The sequence below is a fragment of the Mchenga conophoros genome, linkage group LG8 (genome assembly GCF_057382185.1).
Source record: "Mchenga conophoros isolate Kocher_MC1m ecotype Shallow Benthic linkage group LG8, M_conophoros_male_GT1.1, whole genome shotgun sequence".
Classification (NCBI taxonomy): Eukaryota; Metazoa; Chordata; class Actinopteri; order Cichliformes; family Cichlidae; genus Mchenga; species Mchenga conophoros.
The window spans coordinates 2,064,999-2,084,652 of NC_140533.1; the positions used below are offsets into that span (position 1 = coordinate 2,064,999).

Consider the following 19,654-nt stretch of genomic DNA (forward strand, 5'->3'; position numbering starts at 1 on the left):
TTTACTCCACGTCTTCCATCGACTTACTATAAACAAGCAAGACTAAAAAAGGAGCAGTGAAGGCAAGAGGAGGAGAATAGGGCAGAGCAAAGCAGAATGAGAGAGGGAAGGTCTGTGTGAGTCTCCTACTCATGTGTATTCCTGTCCAGGATTGCGCATTTGTGTGCTTTTGCGTTCATGTGCTTACGTCTCAATGGAGTGGAGTGGAGGCATCTTAAGGACATCGTCAAGGTTTATATGCGTGAAGCATGTAGCAATCAGCCTGCAGTGATCTCCAGGCTTGTGGGATGCAAGATAAGGAGAGAACGAGAGCTTGACGAGCGATGGAAGAAGAGCGGCATTGAAAAAAAAAGGGAAAAGATCCTGAGGAAATGCAGTCATAGAACGGACGGACAAGGAAATGCAAGAAAGAGAAAACAAAAGAGTACGAAGAAGGCACAGAGCAGCGGTAGGTATCAGCAGACGAGTAAGACCAATTTGAAAGCAAGAGTATTGTGATAACTATGAAGAAATGACACTGTGGGATGAACATTATTGGATTCTATACTGTACTGTACACATTTATATTGTGCTTTTACATAATACAAGACCTGCTGGGGAGCTCTGCTAAAGACATCCCAGTTCCTTAAATTAGCAGAAGAACTCACTGCATATTCAAGGTTCTTTATTTGTCACATGCATAGTTATACAAGTATAACACACAGTGAAATGTAGCCTGACACGCTCCTCGACATGTGCATATTCATGCTGTTTAAAGAAATACTTCAACGGCTTTCTAGATTTCTAGCCCTAGATGAGTTGGTCAGATGTGACCAGTCACAGTCAGTGTACAGCTGAGTAGGGATGTGTTTGGTCTTCTTCGTCTTTCAGCGGCCTCCATCTAGCCCTATCCCTACCATCCTCCATCACACCAAGCCTCTCACTATCCCTCCTCTGCACACATCCAAATCATTTCAACCCTGCCTCTCTGACTTTGTCCCTCTGATATACTCATTTCCAATCCTGACCAGCCTGGTCCTGCTCTGCTTCTGGTTTTTCGTCAGCACTACCATCTCCAAACCATACATCATAGCAGTTCTCCATACCAGCTTATAAACTTTTCCTTTCACTCTTTCTGCTGTCCTCCTGACACTCAGTCCGCACTGCCTGCTCTCTTCTTCACAGATTTTGTGCACTGTCTGTTGTTTTGGATAATAATCTCCAGGTATTTAAATGTATCTACTTTCAAACACTTGACTCATCCCTCTTCTCTTCAGTGCATACCTTCACCTCTCTAGGCTCTGTTCCATCTGCTCCATACTCTCCTTACAGATCACTGTAGTCCATGCCTGACCTCATGTGCCAACTTGTCCAACACTATCACAAATAATGAGGGGCTCTCAGAACATCTGTGATATAATCCCAGCTGCATCTTGAACCCATCTGTTACTTCCACCCTACAGCTCACCACTGTCTCGCTGTCCTTATCGATGCCCTCCACCACGCTCGCATACTTCTCTGACACTTTTGACTTCTTCATCCAGTACCACACTTCTTCTCTTGGCACCCTATGATATGGCTTCTCTAGATCCAGAAAGACACAGATCAGCTCCATCTGACCTTCTCTAGATTGCATTGGTAGTGCTCTTTCTGGGCAAGTACAGCTTCATGCTCACTAATCATTACCACTCTTTTTATCCTAGCTTTAGCTTTTTCCCATAGCTGCATGGCTCATTAATCTCTCTGTAGTTACTACTGTTCCATAGATTACTCTTGTTCCTGAAAATCGCTACCAGCACATTTTTCTCCACTCCTCAGATGTTCTCTTACTTCTTGAAGATTGTGTTAAACATATTACAGTTTTTCTCGATTGGTTTGGCTCATTTCTTGAAACCGAGATGACATTCTCAAAACCATAAGGTCATTTGGCCAAACAGTCTTACTGTCATGGTCCGCGGCCCGGCGTCCGGGGTGCTGTTGGGATGCCCACGCCCACGGGCGTGGCTGCTAACCCCACACCTGCATCCCATCCCAGGCGATCACCAGGTGGACTATTTAATCCTGCCCTACCTGCTGCTCCACGCCAGTCCGTAGTCGCCTCTCAGCGATCACAACTCGGCGTTTTTGCGAGCCACCTGCCTGTCCACCTGTCCGCCTGAGATTCGGAAGCACTATCAGCCTCGCCGTCTCGACCCTTTTGGAGCACTTCAAAACAGTTTATTGTTGAGGTTGACGCGTCTGATGCGGGAGTTGGGGCGGTTCTCTCCCAGCGGTCTGGGCCCCTGAATAAACTCCGGCTGTGCGCCTTCTTCTCACGCCAACTCTCCCCCGCGGAGAGGAATTACGACATCGGCGACAGGGAACTCCTAGCAGTAAAACTCGCATTGGAGGAATGGCGTCACTGGCTGGAAGGGGCCGAACAGCCCTTCCTTATATGGACAGATCACAAGAACCTACTGTACCTTAGAACCGCCAAGAGGTTGTATCCACGTCAAGCTCGCTGGTCCCTGTTCTTCGCCCGCTTCAACTTCACGCTCTCCTATCGTCCCGGGTCACGAAACATCAAACCCGATGCGCTCTCCCGTCAGTATTCCCCCGACAGTGAGGCGCCCCCCCCGCCACCATCCTACCCGCCGCCTGCGTGGTGGGCGCTCTCACCTGGGAGATTGAGGAGACCATTCGCCGAGCGCTCCCGGGGGACCCTGACCCAGGGACTGGACCGCAAGGACGGCGCTTCGTTCCCGCCGCCGCCCGGGGAGCGGTCATCCACTGGATCCACACAGCACGATTCACGTGCCACCCGGGCGTGAGCAGAACGGCGCGCCTCCTCAGCAGACAGGTGGAAATCGCTAACACGGGACGTGAGAGACTACGTGTCTGCCTGTGCCGTCTGCGCTCGTAATAAGTCATCCACTAAGCATCCCGTAGGTCAGCTCCACCCGCTCACTACACCCCACCGGCCCTGGTCTCACATCTCCCTTGACTTTGTTACTGGTCTCCCTACCTCTTGTGGAAAGTGTGTCATCCTCACAGTTGTGGACCGGTTTTCTAAAGCCGCTCACTTCATCCCGCTGGCCAAACTGCCCTCGGCTGCTGAGACTGCCCAAGCATTAATCACTGAGGTTTTCAGGCTCCACGGGATTCCCCTGGACATTGTCTCCGATCGTGGTCCCCAGTTCACCTCACAAGTATGGAGGACCTTCTGCTCCATTCTCGGCGCCAAGGTCAGTCTGAGTTCCGGTTTCCACCCGCAATCCAATGGGCAAACTGAACATCTCAATCAGGAGCTGGAGACTATGCTGAGGTGTGTGGCTAGTCAAAACCCCTCCTCCTGGGTTACCTACCTGCCCTGGGTGGAGTACGCCCATAACACCCTCACCTCGTCCTCCACCGGATTATCTCCTTTCGAAGCGTCCCTCGGATATCAGCCTCCACTGTTCCCTGAAGAGGACTTAACTCTCTCCGTCCCGTCAGCTCCACATCACCTCCGGCGCTGCCAACGTGTGTGGCGCAGCGCTCGCCGCGCCCTCCTGCGCGCGAAGGAACGACACGCGCACTACGCCGATCGTCGCCGCGCCCCAGCCCCTGACTACCGGCCGGGACGGAAGGTTTGGTTGGCTGCTGGGAACATCCCGCTCCGGGGCACGTCCCGCAAACTGGCTCCCCGTTTCATCGGGCCGTACGAGGTGGACCGAGTCGTCAACCCAGTGGCGGTCAGGCTCCGGCTTCCGGCCTCTCGGCGTGTACACCCCACGTTCCATGTGTCTCAACTTAAGCCGGTCCGCCTCAGCCCCCTGTGCCCTCCTTCCGAGCCCCCTCCTCCCGCCCGGCTCATCGGCGGCCATCCGGCCTATGCGGTCCGGCAGATCCTGGATGCGCGCCGGCGCGGGCGCGGCTGGCAGTATCTCGTGGATTGGGAGGGGTACGGCCCCGAGGACCACCTCTGGGTCCCGCGCTCCTTCGTTCTGGACCCTCGTCTCATCTCTGCTTTCCATGCTTCTCTCCGCAGGCGGGGTCCCGGCCAGTCGCCTGGGGGCGACTCTTGAGGGGGGGGTACTGTCATGGTCCGCGGCCCGGCGTCCGGGGTGCTGTTGGGATGCCCACGCCCACGGGCGTGGCTGCTAACCCCACACCTGCATCCCATCCCAGGCGATCACCAGGTGGACTATTTAATCCTGCCCTACCTGCTGCTCCACGCCAGTCCGTAGTCGCCTCTCAGCGATCACAACTCGGCGTTTTTGCGAGCCACCTGCCTGTCCACCTGTCCGCCTGAGATTCGGAAGCACTATCAGCCTCGCCGTCTCGACCCTTTTGGAGCCCCCCCCCTCTGGTTCACTCAGCCCGGCTACCTCCGTAAGACGTATACTCCACCTTCCCTCGTATGCTGCCTTTTTTCCGCACCCCAGTAATCTGTTTCTCTTTTTTGTTTTGCAGCTTCTCACAGCCCCGCTCTCGGCGTTCCCTGCGCAGTTCACCTCCCCAGTCCCTCGGTTTCTTCTGGTTCCATACGTTGTTTTTTCGGCTACCCTCACGGGACACCTTTAGTTATAATAAATTTGCTTTCTTTATTCCCTCCTACCCTGGTGTGTGTGTTCTGCTTCTGGGTCCTGCCTGCGCTCGGAACTTCGGTTCATGACACTTACAGTTCTGCCCAACATTATAGCTCACTAGCAAAATCAAATATCTTTCCCCAAACTCTTCGTCCATGCTTCAAAAGCAGATTCCTTTCCCATATAAAAGGTCAGTACAGTCAAAATAGCACAGATCCTTCTCAATTGCCTTGGCACATGTGCATTCATTTAGTGCTTTTGTCAAAATAACCTGGATGGTTTAGCACAACACCATGGATCCCCTGCAAAAGCTCATATCGCTCCCAAAAGAGTTTATCCATGTGTCAAAACTAAATATCCTTCCCATATAAATAGTCAATGCCCCCAAAATGCATTATACCTTTGGCATTGTTTAAGCACTGCAAGTCAAAATGCTTAGACGTTTTGTCACTGAGGCACAGGTCTAGCAACAGAATACCACTATGAATAAAACTAAAAGACTTTACAGTAAAATCAGCCTCCAATAAACCACTCATACTCAAGGAAACTGTAAACATTTTCATTCGTACAAAGAAATGTTAACATTAGAGAACATACTGTGAAAAGAAAACATATACAGGATTCTGTAAATGTGAACAGTCATAAACACAAACAAAAAACAAACAAACTCTAGCCTAACATACTGTAAATAATGTGTGTGGGAATGTGTGTGGCCACACCTCTTTCTGATATAGCGGCACACATTGTTATATTTGCTCCTCGCTGGCCTGGGACATCCACAGTGGCTCGGTGGCCAATGATGTTACGGCCACGCCTTCGACCTTTGGCCAGGTTGAAGCCAGCTTCATCAACGAACACTAGGATGTGAGGGGTTTCGTTGCCTTCTAATGCCATTATTCTCTACAATAGAATATAAATAAATCTAATCAGTCAAGTAGAGACAGATACTGCAGGGAGGATCTAAAGTACTGTAAAAACAGGGAGTGGAAAACTGAAGACAATTTCTAGGCAAAATGCTCTAGTCACACAAAGCTGGGTTCTGAAGGTAAAAAGGATAACGCAAAACAAAAAAACAGTGGTAACCATGTCTTACTGTAATAGTGTTACAATGATAGACAACCAGTAGTTGACTTACATGCACATACTGGTACCGCAGCCCTTTCACTCTGTCAGAGTTTCTCTCAAATGGTACCCTGTAAATCTGTTTCATGGTCATCTGATGTTTCTGCAGTACCCGGTCTATTGTGGAGATGCTGATAGAGTTTATATTTTGGAACATTACATTGTCTAGCAGGATTGCATTACGAATCTGTCTCAGTGTGATGGCAGTATTTGCAATGACCATGTTGCATATTTCTCGTTCTTGTTGTTCATTTAGAAGTTTTCTTCTGCCACCCACTTGAGGCTGTCGTCCAATCCTAGACATACAAGTCAAAGGTCAACACTGTGAATTTGTTACAAAATGAGTTACCAATGTAATTGTACTGCTGTTGTATGGTACTAAAAGTGTGATGCACTGCACAGTGACTGGAATACTATTCACAGTATTTTCTCCATTTTTTTTTTCTTTGTCATTTTTATATTATCATATAACATGACATGAAGATATTACAGTACTCTAGGCCTACACACACACCAACACTGAATAGTTCAATAGCATAGTTCTGTACCTGTTTTCCCTGCGAAAGGTTTGGATGATGGAGGAGACTGTAGACCGAGGCACATTAGGCTGCACTCGGCGACCTGCCTCTGCCATTGTGAGGCGATGGTTTATAACGTGGTCAATAAGGGTGGCCCGGATTTCATCTGGGACATCATGGTGCCTCCGTGCTCCTCGGCCTCTTCCCCCTATTCCTCCACGCATTCTCACTCCTCCTCTTCTTCTTCCTCCTCTTCCTCTTCTTCTTCTTCTTCCTCGAGCAGGAAGTTGCTGTTGTACTTGGCGAGGTGCTTCCATGTTCACACTGCAAATGAAACTGGCCCCGGGCCAAGCTCTGTCTATATACTTTTGGCAGCAGTCATAATCATAGACAACACCTGTCAGGTATCTAAACAACCTGTTTGATTGGTCATCTGAGATGTGGGAAACTGCTCCTTCGTTAGTTCTAATTTCACCTGATTGATTGTCAAGTACTGTCATAACTTTATCAAATGTTCCAAGACATACTTTCATGGTATTATATCTTTGACTAATTTTGACAGTTGAACAGACAATTGTGCATATGATGACTTACACAATGAAACCATGCTGATATGTTTTGGAGTGAGTAACCATTTCACTGAAAAATCAACTAATCAGTTTAGATCGCCAAGATCTATTTATTTGGAAAATGTGCTAAATGTGGGCTCATTGTGCTAACTGTAGCTACTTGTACATAATCATTTGAAAAGAAGCACAAAGTCACTTGAGACATGTACTAAAGCATTTGCAATTTGATGAAACCAATGAAAAATGACATTCTGTTGTGAACAATTGCAAGGTGGTTTGGAGATTTGTCCATGTTATTTTGAGAAAGTCAACTCGGTTTCAAGAAATGGGCCAAACCAATCGAGAAAAACTGTAATAAAAAATGTCCACGATGATGCGGCTCATCTTTGGGGAAGATCAGTGCACCTACAGGATTGACTTGGAATCAGTGATGGTGTCATGCAGAGACAACAACTTCCTTCTTAATTCACCAAAGACATTGGAGCTCATCGTGGACTTCAGGAAGAAGGAAAGGTTACTCAGCCATTACTCGTTAACAGGAAGTGTATGGAGAAGGTTTCAGTTTCCTGGTTTTTGGGAGTCCACATCACGGCGGACTTGACCGGTGGTGTTAACACAGCTGAGGTGGTGAATAAGGCCCAGCAAAGACTTCATTTCCTGAGTGTGATAACAAAAACAAAAACCCCAACAACATCCACCTCAAACTGCTGGTATCCTGATATCGCTGCTCAATAGAAAGATTACCGACGCATCGTCTCTGTGTGTGGTTTTCCAGCTGCACAGCGGCACAAAGCACTTCAGCAGGTTATCAGAGTTGCCCAGAGAAAAGTCAGTTTGCCCTCTCTGGAGAAACTTCACAATACCCACTGTTTCAGGAAAGGCCCCAAATTTTGTGTGACCCATCACACACGTATCAAGATCTTTTAAATTGCTGCCATCAGGCAGACAATACAGGACAATAAAATCAAGGGCAAATAGGCTAAAAAAAAGAGTTTCTACCCCACAGCCATTCAAAGATTAAACGCAATTAAAGTATAATTTCTAATTATTATCAATGAGATTGATGCAATCTCCTGTATATTGGGGGCCACGATGGCTGGTTGAGGGTGTGTTCAGGCCAGATTAGTACTAAGACCGAGAAAATGTGATGAATAAACACTTACAGCTGGCAGTCACTATTGTAATGATAAAGTGAAATTTACACTTTGATCTGAGCAGCAAAGCTCTGCTAATATTTCCTGACTCATTTTTACAGGCTTCACACTCTGAATAAAAACACACACACTAAACAATATGTATTATGTATGTCTATGATTCTATTTTGACTTCTTTCAGTTGAATGATTGGGACAAAGAGAGATTGTTGCTTTAATTTCATTTTAAAGTTGCCTGGTGTAATTACTGGGATGCAGAAGTAAAAATTCAACCGCCACCACTGCAGTGTACTCACAAAGAAAGACCCAAACACCTTGCGTAATGGGAATTGCCTTTTACCAGAGGCTGATCTTCAGAATACAGCATATTTGTTCTGTTTGGTTTGTCTGCAAATGTGTATGTTTCTAATTAATGTTGTTGCTCTCTATGACATTAGACCAGTGAGCAGCTGAGGGTGAGGAGGTGTTTTCTGTTCAGCCCTGAGCCTCTGATGCTTTCCCAGACGGATTGTGTGACCAGACAGGCTCCTCTGGGAATCTCCTCGCTGAGCTACACGCTGTAGCAGCCGCCTTCATGAATAACAAGTAGCTATAAAACCAGACCCCCCTCCCAGTCTTACCCACATGCCTGAACATACCTGCACAATACACTAACATGTCTGCATGGGTTTACAAATATCCTGATACAGAAAGGCACAAGCTCATAGCTGCAATTGTACAAGCTCAGATGCTGTTATTACTTAGATTATTATTACCTAAATTATTATTATTACCTAAAGCAGACACACACAAAGAAGCGCCATTCTGAAAGCTGACAGATGGGGTTTGTGTGTACTGATTACAGTTAGGTCCGTGAGTATTTACACGATGACACAGTTTGTGTTATATTGCCTCCGTACACTACCACGGTAGAGTTTAAATCAAACAATCAAGAATTGCAGATTCTTACCTTTAATTCAAAGGGATGGCAAAAGTGTTTTTGTACATAGTCCCCATTTTCAGGTGATCAAAAGTAATTGGACATTTGACCGAAAAGCAGTTTCATGGTTGAGGATGGCTTAAGCAGATTAAAAAAAATCTGGGGTTGATTCAAATGTTGAACTTGTATTTGGAGGCTGTTTACTGGAACTCTCAATATGAGGTCCACATAGATGTCAGTGCAAGTGAAGAAGGCCATCACTAAAAAAAGGCCAAATCAACAATGAATGTAACCACAAAGATGATGAAACACAGCTAACGTGTGGAATTCTGTCTGTGGTTAAGAAAATGACTTCAGAAGCCGTCATGAATGTAAACACACAGGGTTTCACAACAAAGTGCAAACCGCTGGTTAAACTCAAGAAGGGGAAGGGCAGATTAGGCTTTGCCAGAAAACAGAGCTTGCACAGTTCTGTAAAATATTTTTGGACAGATGAGACCAAGATGAATTTGGTACCAGGTGAACCAAAAAGACTGAAGAAAGAAAAGAACAGCTGATGATCTGTTATGGCATGCACGAGTGCCTATGGAGTCAGGTCACTAGTGCTTATTGACCATTACATGACAAAACACTTTTCTGCATAACAACAAGAAACAGACACTTTTTATTTGGCCCATTGGACTTTATGAAATGCTTCAATATTACTTACCCTGATGTACAGTAACCACCTAACCCTTTGCTTTCCAACGTTTATGCGATTAAAGGCATTGTTTATTTTAAAAAATCGTGCTTTCACTTTTAGGTTATTCAAAATGTATTTTGTATAATAACAGCTACAGACATGAAGACTGAACGTAAGGTGGAGGTCAAAGGGCGCGCACCTGCCGTTTTCATGCTCTGAAAAATATTTCCCTCGTGGTTGGCTAGAGCTCGCCACGAATCGACAGCAGACCAATCGGAGCACAGTAACTGAGTTTAAAATGCCACTTGCTTAACCAAATGGATGTGATTGGCTAGCCAAACGTGGCCAGCCAATTACAATTTCAGGTTCGTCGTAAACAGACTGCACTGGCCAATAGCATATGCGGAGGGAGGGTGTTTATTTTCCCTAATGACGACAGCACCTTTCTTGTGCCAGGAACTGAGCAGCGAAGCAGAGAAGGAAGGAGGAAATCTGATGGGAGGGAGCGACTACAGCAGGAATATTTAGGATACGCGCTTCGTCGTGTAGCTATGACTCCAAGGACACTGCAGTGAGGTGTTCCTGGTGTGTTGGCTAGCTGATGTACGACGAGATTAGCTAGCTGTTTCTGTTTACCGAAGTTTGGGCTGAAAAGTTCACGGCGGTGCGGGATCGGCGTTTAACATTATTATTGGCTCTGTTCTACTGCTGAAACAGACCTACAGATACAGAAGACATGGTGTCCTGGATGATTTCGAGATGCGTTGTGTAAGTACAGAGACCGCTCAAGGAGAACTTTCCTCGTTTTATGAGCAGCCGCTGTTTGCCTGGCCTGCTTGGCTAACCCGTTGTCGTGCTTAAGCTAAGTGGAGGCTCGAGTCATTTAAACTTGTACATTCGCTCTAAAACAACATCGCTTACGTCCATGCAGAGCTACAAAGTTGTTCTGTTTATGAAATCTAGTGTTGTGGGGACGCAAGGTATGTAATCTTGTCTGAAGCTAATGCTAACAGAGTCATAGCCATCCGTGGTGCTGGTGAGTCAGTCCTAAGGAACTGTGACTATTGTGAAGTGGAACTTTACAAGCCTTTACATGTTCCACTGTGAAGGAGTGTCAGGTACAGCTGTCAGCCTGGAGATATAACTAACCAGCAATGCCCGGTTCAACCTGTTATCCACAATGTTGTCAAGACGCATGAAGAAGTGCGCTGCTATAAGTGGGGGACGGATTTGGTTACTGGATAGTTATTAAATATCCAATGGCATATCACTGGATATTACGTTGAAATTACGTATGATTAAAGCAGGTGTTTAATGTGTTGGGAGCATGAGAGACATGTTGATCTGGTAAGGAAAACAGTAACTTGGGAGTCGACATAATTCCTTTCTTCCCGTCTGCTCCTCCCTGTGTCTGCGTACGTCCACAGGGTAATGGCGGATAGGAACACCAAAAGCCCTCTGGGGAGAGAATAAATGCTCCTCATTTTTAACTAGTACAGCCTGTTACTGTATAATGAACACAGTCATGGGCTGACGGTGCTGCACTTGGGCAGTTATGACGGTGCTGAAAGTACAGAAAGAAGGTGTGTTATTGTCTTAGACCAATAATTACATGCACACACATTCCTTCTAATTTTAGATTCATTTGAACAAAAGGAAAATTGTATAGCCAAGTGTACAAACCACATTCGCCTGTACAAATTGTAGCTAGAGTGATAATTTTCATTTTACTTGGACAATAACTTATCCCAATCCTGCTGAGAAAAAGCCTTTAAATCAGCATGCGGTCCATTACACATGCTCTTTTCCAGTTGCTGGTTTGAAATTCAGTGTAATTTTGTTTAGTCACACATTTATTACAGTCTGCTATATGCTTATGCATCGCCACAAAGAGACTGTTATCTCCTACACAGATAATGTGGCGAGTGTTACCATCTTTTTGCATCTCTCCACGATCTCATAGCTGGTGTATTTTATTATAGCTGAAATAAATAAGGTTGTGTCTACACATAACAGACAACTTGTTGTTAAAAAAGTTCTGTACTTAGACCCCATTTTTACTTTAACTTGCTAAAGAAACGCCAGCGGTAACAGTTTAACAGGCATCAAATTGTATTTTTGCTCCCACAAGATGATTCCAAAAAGCTGTTGGTGGAACATTCAGCATATCTAAAGTGGAGGACAACATCTCAGATGAACAATTGCTGAAAGTCATTCAATGAGAAGAAAGAGGACAGAAGTTTCAGACTCTCCTTTGCACGTTGTGTCAATCAGCTGCCACAGCAGCTCTGCCTCGACTCATTGATAACAGGTAGTCAGAAATGTGTATAGAAGGACTTTGTGTTGGTATCCTCAGATGCATGTTACCATTTTGGAATCAGCTTTGTGCCACAGCTTAAAATGTTTGCAGTTGCTAATGTTGTAGAAATGCTAAAGGTAACATAATGTATCTAATAGCGTTTAACACTACTGCCTCCTCCACAGTCAGCACCAGCATGTGACTGATTCACAACGACTTTTTAGTAAAAGAGCTTAAACAGTGTGGTACTGGTACTGACTATTACATGTTTGCTGTTGTGATGTCCCTACTTGTGAATATCCATTTTTATGGACATTGCTTACTTTTCACATCTATTTTCCTATCTGTTTTTTTCCTTATGCTTTTATTTGGCTCTAACTCATTTTCATATGGAGTTAATGTTATCTATATGTTAAAGCCATAAAGAACGGCACACAAGGATATAATACTGTGAAATAAGGCAACAGCACAGATGACGTGGCAAGCATGCAGTAACAGCAATCAGTCAAAGTCACTGCCACAGGCCCAGTTTGATTAAGGCAAACCCCAGGCTAGAGCTTTGGTTGGTTTAGCCCATTAGGCTGTGCAAGTGACCTATGTGTTTAGGCTAATGCAGGAAAACATCCCCTCTGTAAGCAGTGTCCTCATGGTCACCACCAAAAAAGGAAAGCAAGTCTTCAATTTGAGATCAAGGACTTCTGTCACTCTGCAAAGAGAACATGTAGGTATAACTAACGGTTTCTGTAGTGCACAGGGAAACCCTGGAAGTGTCACCGTAACATAGGGATAGAATCCAAGAGTTGACATTGTTCTATTTTAAGGTGATGAACTCAGCATGAGGAAAAGAGCAGCAGCACCTCATTCTTACGCGTTTCCTTTTCACTTCAGTGTATCTCCCTTTCAGCAGCTATTTCCCTCGTCTGATTGTGCCGCAGTAGAAAAATAAATCAAAGGCTGATTTTCAACCTGTTTCTAATTTTAGGCAGCACCCTCACAAGTCTGCAAGTTAATGTGCCAAATTTTTGTGCCTTTCTTCAAGTCTGTGTATTCAGCTTGTTTCATAGTTGCCGCGTCCTTTTAAGTTTAGCGACAAAGATGTTTGAGTAACCTGCTTCAGAGATAACCTGCTTCAAGATAACGATAATATAACAAAGGAAGCAGTGATTAAAAGACACAGTGGGATTTCAGCATGCTCAGCTGTACAGGTCCAAAAAAGTTTTCCTTCAAAAGAAAGTTTTTGTTGTAGAAGCTCGCCTGTCTCTGCCCGTCTGAGACCCTCACGTTCACTTGTATTGAGGGGAACAAAGTCAATATTCATGCACCAGCTTCACTGTGCTAATGTGTGTGTATTATCCTAACCATAGCTCTCTAGCTAACCACCATGTGGCGCACCATTACATGCCAGCTAGCCAACTTCAGTAACCCTACAAATCAGGCCGCTGTGTGGTTGTGTCTTTATTTATATCCAGTGATAGCAGAGCTGTATGTTTTAGTTTTTCAGAACTCCCTCAGTCAGAAAACGTCCATCATCTTTAGATAGAAACTAGTGATCTAACTCTGTGCTAACTTGTAACGCTGTTAAACTTCTTAAATCCTGTTTTTCATGGATGCTTGTGTGTTCAGCTGGATTGTCACACCTTTTAGAGCAGCCACACTGATCATTTGGACGGTTTTTGACTCAGCAGTGTTTGAGTTTGGGAACTTAAGAGGAGTTTGGACCCAGAAACAGCCATTGACTGTGTTTTTAGTGGAAAAGTCATGTAATCAAGTTCTTATTCCTAAGGCTCAAACCAGATGGTGGGAGCTAAAATCTTGGATATCTCTGGGTCTCCCACTCCTCCTCTCTTCATTGTGTGTGTGTGTCTCCTGTGTGTTTTTCTTCTGTGTTTTTTTTTTTTTTTTTTAAACACTGCTCTGTGTTTCTCTGTTCTTTCCTTCCACCTCCATCCATCTGGTTTTTGGTGGTGTACGATGTCAGGAAGCCAGGGAAACTGACCTGTCGCCCAGAGTCAAAACCCATCTGAAAGCATTATTTTCACAGCTGCATGCAGAGAGAGGAAGGGGTGGGGCTGTGCTGAAATGAAGCTAAGAGGAAATCAGAGGGAATATAAAGAAATGGACAGATGCTAGTTTTGGCATGATGACATTCAACATGTTTTCTGTGAGTATTTGTAGTTTTCTTTCTTATCCTTGTGCACAGGATACGTTTAAGATCACGAAAAATGTCAACGTGCTCTTGCTACCATAGTAACTATCTAAATGTTTCCTAATAGATTTTTTTAATATAAAAATATACGACACTCCTGTTGTTGTACTAAAGTGGTACTCACAGAGGTCACACCATGGCATCAGTAAAGATGAAACCTCTATGTAAAGTCTGTACCAGAAGCATGCCAAGGGTGTGACATACAAAACAAGGAGTCCAGCCTGGGAACGATAGACCTCCGTGTAGATGGGACACAGCTGAAAGTCTAAAGGAATCTCTTTGATCCTGAATGATTCAGTTTAAAATAAATATTAGTACATAAATCAGCACAGTCACATGACCCATAGTAATCTAATTAGGCCATGTGAAGCTCGATGACAGGAGGACATTTGATACTTTTTTCAAACTTCAGATTTGTCCTCAATTCGTCTTATGCCAGGTTCTGCTCTGGTGTTAGTTTGCACAGGTCTTTGGCTAAACAGAGTAAAGGACTGCACAGTAACTGTAGTTTAAGTGTAAATAATAATGTCTTGGTTAGCATGTTAGTTTTCTAAAACCAGAAGGGACCATATTTGGATGATGTGGTACAGTATTAAGTTGTTAGCAAGCTGTGAAACACAAACACATGTGCTAATTAGTGCTAACACTAGACTTTCATTCACGAAGACTGAGGCTCTGTTTCATACAGAAGCTATTTTAAAATGCCATTAAAAATACTGAAGAAGGTGCAAACACAGTGGAGAGGTCCAGTTCAAGCCTCAAACAGGACGATTGGCTAAAGTTCCCAAGTCAGGAGCCGTGTCAGATCAAAGTGGCTGCACTCCAGCGTCATAAGTAAATTCACCCACTTTACAGTAACTGTCGATAGAGGAACAGAACATTACTTTTACTAGGTAACGTATCAAAGTTGATAGCTATGGGGATGGAGGCCAGATTCACTGGCCGGTTTGCTGTTGCAGCACGTACGGTAGCTGCTTCTTCACAGTTTCTTGTTTTGCACATCACCAACCAGAACCTGCACCAGGTGAAGAAACGACTGGTGCGACTGCGCTGAGCTCAGTGTAGTTGTAGAGCAGAACAAAGACTACTGTGGCTGCTGCAGTCTGAAAGGGTGAAGTAGCAGTGACTCTGCAGAATGAGAAACTGCCCGAAGAATTGGCTGAGTATATTACTCAGTTATTTTTTTATAAATAGTTTGCAGAGAATTACAGAAAAGACAGATTAAAATGCATTAATTTAATAATGTAAGACAGTGTGCTGAGAAACAAGCTGCAAGTGCATTAAGAAGGATTCACTCACCCTTCCAAGTCATCAAATTCAGCTGTTTCATCGCCCTTATTGTGACAGGTGTATAAATCAAGCACCTAACCATGCAGACTGCTTCTACAAACATGATGGATGCCACCTGTGCAACAAGTACAGCTGTGAAGTTGCCTTACTGCTAAATATTCCACAGTTGGTGGTATTGTAAGTGGAAGCAACTGGGAAATGACAGCAACTCAGTCACAAAGTGGGGTCAGCTGATGTGGAGACACAGCGTGTGCAGAGTTGCCAAGCATCAGTCACTCAGAACAGTGCTTCATGGAGTGGCTTTCCATAGCTCAACCGCTGCATCCACAGTGTTACGTGTCGTGACTGGACTCGAGAGCAGTAGAGATGTTCTCTGCAGTGACAATCACACGTCTTCTGTCAGGCCAACAGATGAGTCTGGGTTTGACAGTTGCCAAAAGAAGGTTAGCGGTCTGACTGCACTGTGCCAAATGTGAAGTTTGTTGGAAGGTGGATTATGGTGTGGCGTTGTTTATCAGAAGTTGTGGCGCAATCCAATATAACCTCTCTGAGATGAGCCAGGAATTCTCGGGATCAGTGCCTGAACACACAAATGTGCTTCTTGAAGAATGGTCAGAAATGTCCAATAACACTCCTAAACCTCGTGGAAAGCCTTCCCAGAAGAGTTTGAAGTTGATATAGCTGCAAAGGGTGGGCCAGCATGTATTTATAGACAGACATGCAGTACAGTGTATGTGCATGACCTGTCCAGAAAATCTCTGGGAACTATTTTCCCTCCAGTTCTTAAAAAAAGTTTGAAATAAAGCTTTATTGCTCTTGATCTTGGAATGGGCATTGATTGGCTGCTGATGTTTTGATTTTGTGTGGCTTAAATATTTTTATAATAAAATGTATGAAATAGCTCAGGTGACTCCTGCTGAGACAAATCCACTCTTGAGGTTTGATTTTCCTGTGATTGTCCTACTTTCCTGGAGGAACCTTCCACACCCGCCTTCACTTTCCTGCATAACATACCGTCCTTTAAGTTTAACAGCGTTCACCACCAATATGGGTACTCATGGATTTGTTACCAAGTAATATCTTTGCCATCATATGAAACTGAAAAGCCGAATCCTACGTGACAGCAGATGTGGAAGACTCACTTTACATCTTCGGCCACATACAGCTCTCTTTGATTTTAAGTGGGCTGGACTTTCATTGGGAAAGTAAATTCCCAATGAACTAAAAACATTTAACTGCACATTTAATCTCTGAGTAAGAGTGTGTGTGACGAGTCGTCTAATCGTTGCTGCTGTCAGGAGTCGGTACAAGGCGTGGCTGTAGCTGCGGCGGTAGAGCAGGTCACCTACTAATCAGAAGGTTGGTGTTTGGTCCCCGTCTGCTCCAGTGCATGGCAAGTATCCTTGGCTAAGATACTAACCCCAAGGTGTCTCTGCTCCACCGTCAGATTATAGAACATATCTTACATGCAGGAAGAGTGCTTGTGTGACTGGGTGAATGAGGCAGGTTGTGTAAAGCATGTGCTCAGAGTAGAAAAGCGCTATATAAGAACCAGTCCATTTACTAGTCATTTAATTGAATTATTTTCGTATAGCATCAATAGCTGTAGTGGAGATTTTTATCAGTGGGACAGGCTGTAAAATGTGTGAAAATACAGTTAAAAGAAGAAGAAATCAGTGGGCCTGACTGCAGTGTTTTCTGGGCTGATTCTGAATCTTGGACCTTATGTTTGACACCCTTGGTATGGCGAGACCAGGACGTCCTTGCAGGCTCTTGTCCCTGTGTGTCTGGGTAGTCCAGGGTCTGATCTTGGCAGCTTTCCTGTCTGCTTTAAACGCTCACACAAAACCCATTCAGCACCAGAACAGAGAAACAGGATTCAGGTACAGAGTTTTGTTTTCCGTCGGTGGCTCGGCTGTGTGCTTCTCTGCCCTTTATCGAACAAAAAGCACATTTTTGAACCTGCACTGACATGACGCAGAGACGTGACGAGCGTGTGAAGTCTTGGTTACCTCGATGTTTCTATAGCGACAGCTGGAATATAAACAGCTCTGTTTGTTGGCAGCTCGCTGGTTACTGAGGGGACTGTGGTCCAAGGCGGTGTGTCTGTGTACGATACTGTATCCGTGAAGTCTGTGGTTAGAGATTTTTATAGTGCAAAAATGATTTAAAGGCTTCCATGTTTCCTAAAAGTCTGAAAGTTGTTCATAACTAATCAGTAAATAAGCCGATTATTTACAGCCACGGGGCAGTAAATACTCAAAGGATCCGTTCTTGGTTGCTGAGCTCTTGGTAAAATCCTCAACATGTAGCAGAAGGGTTAAATCAGCTCCTTTATTCTTACACCATCATGAGATTATCTGATATTTTTGTCTTTATAAATGTCGAAACATTTTGCAAACATGAAAGTATTTATGTTGTATCCCATCACTGCTGTTGATGTAAGTGATCAGAGTGATCGGGCACTGGAAGGCGGAGTCTTGTTTTTCTTTTAATCTGATCCAATACTGGATGATTAGAATGATCGATGTCTCCGGCCTGTTCTCGCTTCCTTGTGAGGCGTGTTCGGTATTATGAACATCAGTTCCTGTTCCAGCTGCTCGTGAGAGGAGGCTGTGTGCCTGTCTGTAGCTGCAGCGCTGTATCGTGTTGGGTGCTAACTGGAGAAGTTGAAGATGGCACTGATATGGATGATGGTATTTCTCTGGATCCAGGCTACACTTGGGTACGAGAGATTCTGTTTAGTCCAAATCTGTGTTTAGCAGATACCATTTAATCTGCTTTGGCTGTTTCCTCTGTACAGAGTTTCTCACAGGCTTCTTATCATTTGGTTTTCTCTGGTGTTTGCAGTGCTGTTGTGAGACTGGTCAGGTGTATTTGAGTGGAGGCACAAACAGACTACAGCATTAAGATCAGGATTATTTGATTTGGATGGAGAGGATCGTCCCACGCTTATGCGAGCATGTCTGGACTCGCTGTAGCCGCTGCTGTTGTCATGGTAGCTAGCGGCAGTCCGGTAAAACTCATGAAGCCCGTCTTTCTAACGTGTGTGTTTTAATCGTTTCCCGTGAACATCCGCAGAATTAAAGCACTGAAATCTTTATGATGTTAACATGAATCATTCTCACAGTTAGCACAAATTGAAGACCACAAAAATGTTGGGACTTTCTGCAAGACAGGGAGCAGGTCCATGACCACTCCCAGTCAGCTGCAGTCTTCAAAGCAACTTTAATGCGTTCAGACGACAGCAGTAAGACACGGCGAGTCTATCATTCGTCTGGTTTTTGTTTGATATGGGGCTAGTTTGGCAATTACATCGATTCTGTTTGTTATAATACAGCGATTAACCATTAAAATGAACAAAATCACAATTCTGTTTCCATCTACATGTATAGAAAATACAACTACACAAATGTAGTTGCTTCCATTCAGAGTCTAGCCAGAACCTTCAGACTTACAACAGAAATGCCCCCACAAAGAGCCATGCAGTTGCTACAAAATGTCTACATAATGTCAGCAAATTCACTTTTATAAAAGAACAAAAAGAGCGCGACTAGTTTAGTCTCCTCTTCCAGAGAGGCGCTCGCAGGTACTGGGACAGCCAGATTGCAGTAGTTTGCTGATTGCAATTAGACAGACATTATTTGCAAACCTTTGCCAATCTGTGTGAGAGTGATTGCAATCAGACAGCTATGTTCCAGCTGTGTACCTAAACCTTGCTTTGTGATCAAAAGTGGTGAGACTGTTGCATCCTGGTCCATGCTCGACCTCTCAGCCACTACATAACTTAGTTATTTATTCATTTTTGTGAAAAACCCCCAAGAACAACCAAACAGTCCAGTAAAACTAGACAAGGTAAGCAGGGTAAAACAAGGTAACCCACAACATTGCTGATGGCTACTAGCTAACTAGCTAAAAGAGTAAAAGTTCTTTACTGGTTTTATTCTGTCCTATCGACGAGTCAGACAGCTTTAAGAAAAGACTGGTGACAATTTCCACACTTTTTACGTTAAATGTGACGTACAAAAACTGCAATGATACTAAAGCACTTATTTTGTGCTGTAGCCATGCTGTGCTTCTCCTGTCTGTCAGTGTTTCCTGTAATCTGTGCAGCTGAGTAATGTTGATGGCAGCTGACAAACTGAATGCCGCCCAAGAAGCTGTGTGTTCTTATGTGGTGCACAGTCAGGGTATATCTAGCTTGTGCATACTGGAGAGACCTGCACACTGTGCTGTAGACAGAGTAACCTCAGTGCAAGAGGAGCTTAAGGAAGAGGGATTGGAGGAAAGGAGTGTCCCACTTTAAATTTATCGAGTCGCTTATCTTGCATTGTGAGTCACTCCTTCACAGGCTTCTACCATGAACA

At 44.6% G+C, this 19,654-nt stretch overlaps 1 protein-coding gene across 4 annotated transcripts in view; it reads left to right on the forward strand.

Moving 5' to 3' along the window:
- The first annotated feature begins 94 nt into the window (after positions 1 to 94).
- The window catches only part of reep3b (receptor accessory protein 3b), a 43,235-nt gene continuing 23,675 nt past the window's right edge, over positions 95 to 19,654 (forward strand). The window contains exon 1 of one of the 4 annotated variants that reach the window (XM_085283587.1): positions 95 to 448. Coding sequence is in view for 2 of the 4 variants with exons in the window: in XM_085283584.1 (XP_085139710.1) it covers positions 10,229 to 10,260 (32 nt within the window). In the remaining 2 variants the exon portion in view is untranslated. Of the gene's footprint in view, positions 449 to 9,890; positions 10,261 to 19,041; positions 19,143 to 19,654 lie in introns of those variants that run through there. The other 3 variants (XM_085283585.1, XM_085283584.1, XM_085283586.1) reach the window with 3 other exon arrangements.